Below are 6,000 nucleotides of genomic sequence, written 5' to 3'. Positions count from 1 at the left end.
TGAAAGCTGCATTTACAAGAAATTATTCTGTTCATGGGGTTTTGTTGTGACATCAAAAATCAACAGCATCAAAGGGACCCAAGCTCAGTGTTTGAGCTGGAATTCACAACCCCCCAGGTCCCTGAGCAGGAGCTGCTGAGCTGTGATAACCCACCTCACCTTAAAAACGAGTTCTGCAGGGTGATTAATTTGCTCTGGAATTATTTACTTGTCTAAATGTCAGCAAAAGATTTTGTGTTCTTAAAAAAAAAAAAATTATTTTCAACTGAAAGGCTTTGCAGGTGCTGCCAGCACAGTTACAAAGGATTTGGGCTTTTCATCCAGCTCCTTTTAACACATTTTACCAAAAATTCCTCTTTCAGTGCCTACCATGTGTGTGACCACAGAGCAGAGCTGAGGGGATGAATTTTAAACTTTGGTTTTCTCTTATTTTTCCCTTTAAATGTGAACTTCTTACATTTCTAATGCTCATTTGGGACATAATTAAAACAGCTTGCTCGTGTATATTCTTGGGATTGTTACAGCAGGTTCTCCACCTCAGTGTCACAATCTCCAGGAATATTCCTAAATGTGCTCCAGATGAGTTCCAGAGTCAGAAGAGAAAGGAATCTTCCCCATCCTGGTGGGTGTTCATGCCCACATTACAGTATCATTAATTATTTTGCTCTGCAGTAATTAGATCCTGTCTGAGGTCAGTATTCAATGAAAGGCCACCAGGCAGCAGAAAAAAAATAAATTCCTAAATACACAAAGTCTCATTAAGCACTGAAGCCAAGGTGGGAAGATCCACTCTGAGGTGTGAAGTTTCTCCTCTTTTCCTCCTCCTTTACCTCCTCAGGGGTCCCTGAGCACAAATCAGGGTTATTTTCCTGCTGATCCCACAGACAGGAGATGGAGCCCCACAGGCACAGGACCATCCATCCCCTCTGTGCAGGGCTCATGGAACCCTCAGGAACAGATCCTGGCCCAGCTTTTTTCCCTGTTTGATGGATAATCATCTCCTGAGCAGCAAAACCAGTCGGGTCAGACACTGCCCAGCAAGCCAAGAGGGCTCCAGGGAGGTTGTTTGCACAGAGCTGTGACAGTGGGGCATGAAAGGAGGTTAAATTTGTTTTATTGAGCTTAAATTTGCCACCTCCCAACCTCAGCAGGTTTATTTCCCTTCTCTTTGTGTCCTGGGATGCTGTGAATGATTTCAGTGCTTCCCAGGAGTAAATGTGGGGTTGGATGTGAGATGTAAGGGGTGTTTGCAATGGTCTGGGAGATGTGGATTTCAAATTTTTTTAAAAATGAAAATTAAATAAATGTGAACTTCCATTCATCAGAATTTGAATGAAAAAGGAATATTCATTTAGAGCTCACAAATGGAAAATAAAGGAGGAGGAAGAGGGCAGGAGGAGACACCACTCAACTTGGCTCCCAGAGCTCTCACAGGGATGGACATTCCTGATGTGGGGGTCTTCCAGGTCAACAGAAAATATGAATTTATCAGCCTGAAAATAAAGTTTTTTCTACATTCCTAAGAATCTAACTCAATCAACACACTGAGAAGTCATTGCATTTCTGCTCTTCCTTAGCTTTGGGCTCCCTGCTGCAAAGAAATAACTCTCCACACTCAAGAGGTTATTGAGAAATTGTTTTATTAAAACTCAGACAGAAGATGAAAACAAATGTAAGGGTGGCTGAGAGCACTGGGATGAGCTGCCAGGAACTGCCAGGACACAGACAGACCTTCCACAAAGGGTCCCAAAAAACTAATCAGGCCCTAGGCTCCAATTTGAGAGGTTTTGGGAAATTCAGGTGGTGATATGGGAACCAGAAAAAAGTCACTCAAATTTTCCAGCATTTCCAGCACACCTGGGATGTTGGCTGGTTTGGCAACGTGCAGGTTGGAGTAAAAGCCTGCAGATTCCCAAAAACATTGTGCAAATCCCCTCCTGGTGTCAGAGCATGGGATGAGCCATGAGGAACACCCAGGAAAAGCTGACCCACTGCCTGACAAATCAGTAATGAACAAAATGCAACATGAATGCACCAAATAACCCCAAGGGAGTAGAAACTGGAGGAAGTGGGGAGAATCAGGATTGGGGTGTGCTGGAGGAGCCTTCACTCTGCTCCTTGGTGACATTGAACTATTGATTCCCTTCAACATAACCACAAACCTGCCAAAAACTTCAAGGGGCTTTTTGCCCTCTCTCCTTGAAACAGCAACAAAAAAATTTCCAGTTCTGAAGCCAGGTTTGGGAGGTTAAAAGTGCTTTTCTTGGCTGGGTGCTGCAATGGAGGTGCATGGTCCCTATGATGCCACCAAGGTGTGCAGGGTCCCTGTGCCATTGAGCAAGGTGTGCATGGTCTTTTCATTATCCTACAAGGTGTGCATTGTCCTTACACAAACCCACAAGGTGTGCAGGGTCCCTGTGCCACCAGGAAAAGAGCTGTCAGTCCTTGTGCCACCATGGAAGAGGTTCCTGGTCCTCGTGCTTCCAGATGAGGTGGGAATGGTTATTCCATGACTGTGCAAGGTGCAAGTGGTCCCTGTGCTGCCATCCAAGGTGTGCATGGTCCCTGTGCCATCAGGAATGGTGTGTGTGATGCCCATGTGAGGTGTACATGGTCCCTGTGCCATCAGGAATGGTGTGTGTGATGCCCATGTGAGGTGTACATGGTCTCTGTGCCATCAGGAATGGTGTGTGTGATGCCCATGTGAGGTGTACATGGTCTCTGTGCCACCAAGGTCCTCACACCATCACAGTGTCCACATCTCCTGCCCTGTAGGAGAACAGGAATGGGGCTGCAGGCAGCCTTGGCCTTGATGAGTTATAGCTGAGCCCTTGAACAAGGCAGGTGAACAACTCTGCAGGAGAAGAAGCGTGGAATGCGGATGTGTGATGGCATTTTACAACAAGAAACAGAAATTTATGGCCAATTCCTAAAGGGTAGAAGGCACGTGCACATGGTTTGTTAGCCAGCTACAATGCAAAAAGGAGGGTGTGTTGTGATACAGAGAGAAAGTATAAAAAGTTGTACTGTGGGATAATAAACCACTGATGCTTGGCACATCTTCAGCATCAGCCTTTAGCCCCCTGTCACTGCCCTGCTGTCCGAGGAGCTCAGGACAGGTCCCTCCCAGCAGGCAGGGTTTGTCCATGGATAAATCCCCGAGGCTGCACAGGCAGGGTTTGTCCATGGATAAATCTCCGAGGCTGCACAGGCAGGGTTTGTCCATGGGTGAATCCCGAGGCTGTTCAGGCAGGGTTTGTCCATGTCTGAATCCCGAGGCTGCACAGGCAGGGTTTGTCCATGTCTGAATCCCGAGGCTGCACAGGCATGGTTTGTCCATGTCTGAATCCCGGAGCTCTGCCGCAGTGCCGGGCTCAGCGCAGGCCCCGGCCGGGGCAGGGCAGGCAGGGGCAGCAGGAGCAGAGCCCGAGCGCCGCTGTCAGCAGGGCCGAGCGCCGCGACGGCCGCTGGTACTTGGCGGCTCTCTTCACCCCGGGGCCCGTGTGGGCAGCGCAGTCCAGGGAGCGCAGGACGTGCAGCTCCACGCTGTCGGCAGCGCCGTGCTGCTGGGCCAGCAGCCCCTCCAGCTGCACGAACAGCCCGCGCAGCTCCAGCATCTGCGCCTCCAGCTCCAGCAGCTGCCGCCGCCGAGCCTGCGCCAGCCCCAGGTGCTGCTTGGCCTTGAGCTCCTCCAGGTCGCGGCCGACGATGCGAGGCCCCTGCGGGCTCTCGGCCAGCAGCTCCACGTCCTGGGCCGCCAGGGTGATGCCCGCCAGCTCCGCCTGCCTCTGGATCTGCTCCTGCAGCCGCTGCCGGTAGCGGCTCTCCCGGGCGTAGTGGCGGGCGAGCACGGCGCCGTAGCGGCGCAGCAGCAGCCACAGCTGGGTCTGGCGGACGCGGGGCCCCGCTCGGCCCGAGCCCCCGGCCGGGGCGGCGGGCAGCGCTCCCAGCTGCGGCTGCAGGGCCGCGGCCTGGCGGGCGAAGGCGGCGCGGGCCGCGCCCAGCCCGCTCTTGTGGCGGGCCATGCTCTCCTCCGAGGTGCAGCACAGCACCGACTGCTGCGTCCTGTCGATGCTCTCCGACAGCTGCTCCAGCCGCTCCAGCGCCCGCCACAGCTCGGCCGCCTCCCGCAGCGCCCGGCCCACGGCGCTGCCGTCGTCGCCGACGAACGCGGGGTTGTCGAAGCGCGAGCAGTCGTCGTGCGGGTCGCCCTCGGCCGCCGCTCGCCGCTGCAGCTCCGCCAGCCGGTCCCTCATGCTCCGCGGGGCTCCGGCACCGTCTGAGGGGACGCGTGAGGCCGGAGCCGCTGAGGGAGCGCTCGGAGCTTTGGCTGCTGGCAGCAGAGCAAATATTGATGGAGGAGGGCAGGGGCAGAGCGGGAGGAAGGCCCGGCCGGGAGCGCTGCCAGCACCGCCCGCACCTGCGTCACGGCACCGGCCCGGCCCGAGCTACGAGGCTCCGCACAAAGGCGCTTTTATTCACCCAGAAACAAGGACACGCGAAAGGCCCACCTGGCTCCGATGCTGCCAAACGCGGCTCCTGGTTGTACCAAATGAAGGGCAAAGACACGGAGTCAGTGAGTGCCGAGCTGGGAGGGAGGCACGGGCATCAGCAGCATCCCCAAAATGCCAGCCCGGCCTGGGGGTGCGGACACGCTGGGGCTCGGAGCAGCCCAGCCTGGAGCCAACCGGGATGGAGGCAAAGCTCGGCCTTTGTCTGCTGTGCAGGGTGGGAAGCTCTGGGGCTCCACAGTGCTTTGTGAGGATGAATTCTAAAAGATGCTCCAGGTTTTCCAGGCTGGAAATGAGTGTTGGGATGACCCAGCTGTCCTGCACATCACTGCAAGGCAATGTTGAGTCCACTCGCTGCTGAAATGCAGAAAAATCACAGCTGAATTCTAAGACATCTATAAAAATACCTTTAAGAAGGTACTTCTACAAAACTCATTTCCAGCTGTTATAGCATAGGGCAAAATAGTTGTTCTCAGTCACTCTGGTATTTTACGTATTTTATAACATGTATTGTATATTATGTATTTGATAACATGTATTATCCCATATGACCTGAACATGATGATACAACGTATGTAAAAGCTATGATATAATATCAATATAACATCAAATCAATATGATATCAACAGAGGGACAGCCAAAGGAGGTTTAGCAAAGGTCAAGCAGCTCTGAAGGGAGTAGAATTCCTTCCCTCCAATGCCATCTGATGGATGTGCATAAAGGGGGCTCCAGCATCTATGCAAAACAAGTTTAATTATGTTCTCTGTAACCATCAAGGCCAAGAAAAAAAACAAAAGCCCTTTTGTCCCGGGGGTTTGGAAGATGAGTGTTGTGTTAAAAAGGAGATATTCATTCCCATCAGAGAGGAAATGCCACTGGAATCAGTGCAATAAAGTGAAATGTCAAATAAGTCAGCAGATTAATGAGGGGAGAAGTCAAAATAGAATGATAGAATCTCAGAATCATTAGTGTTGGAATCCCAGACCACCGAGTCCCAGCTGTGCCTGACCCCACCTTGTCACCAGCCCGAGCACTGAGTGCCACCTCCAGTCCCTCCTTGGACCCCTCCAGGGATGGGGACTCCAAACCTCCCTGGGCAGCCCCTTCCAATGTCTGGACACCCTTTCCAGGAAGAAATTCCTGCTGAGTTTATTCTGTATATTTATTGTCAGCACCTGCCCCAGCTGAGCACAGAGCTCCCCTGGCAGCTCTACACAAACCCAGCCCCACCCAGCCCCAAAATCCCTGTTTAAACAATGTTATCACTGCTGTTAACAGAGGAGAAAATCCGTATTTCCCGTGAAATGTCCCTATGGGAACAGTCCAACCTTTCCCTGGAGCAGTCACCCCCTGAACCCACCTGTGTCCCACAGTGGCTGAGGGACCTCACCTGAGCCTCCTCCCCTGCTCCTTTCATGGCTTTTTTAGCCATTTTACAGCACTTTTAGGCATTTCCCCCTTCTTTTCCCAAGAAATCATTAGCTGTTCC

At 52.3% G+C, this 6,000-nt stretch overlaps 1 protein-coding gene across 1 annotated transcript; it reads right to left on the bottom strand.

Annotated features, from left to right (window-relative positions):
• Nucleotides 1-3,363: 3,363 nt before the first annotated feature.
• LOC306808477 (syntaxin-1B-like) lies at nt 3,364-4,569 on the bottom strand. Its single transcript, XM_079319097.1, has one exon. It carries the CDS (start codon nt 4,254-4,256, stop codon nt 3,375-3,377), a length of 882 nt encoding a protein of 293 aa, XP_079175223.1. The 5' UTR covers nt 4,257-4,569; the 3' UTR covers nt 3,364-3,374.
• Nucleotides 4,570-6,000: the final 1,431 nt, after the last annotated feature.

The sequence above is a fragment of the Erithacus rubecula genome, assembly GCF_903797595.1.
Source record: "Erithacus rubecula genome assembly, chromosome: 15".
Lineage (NCBI taxonomy): Eukaryota > Metazoa > Chordata > Aves > Passeriformes > Muscicapidae > Erithacus > Erithacus rubecula.
Note: the sequence above shows the minus strand (reverse complement) of the source record. Positions and strands in the feature narration are given on the sequence as shown.

What these genes read in the sequence shown, in the direction of transcription:
- LOC306808477 (XM_079319097.1), bottom strand. Translation starts at nt 4,256, where the DNA reads ATGAGGGACCGGCTGGCGGAGCTGCAGCGGCGAGCGGCGGCCGAGGGC.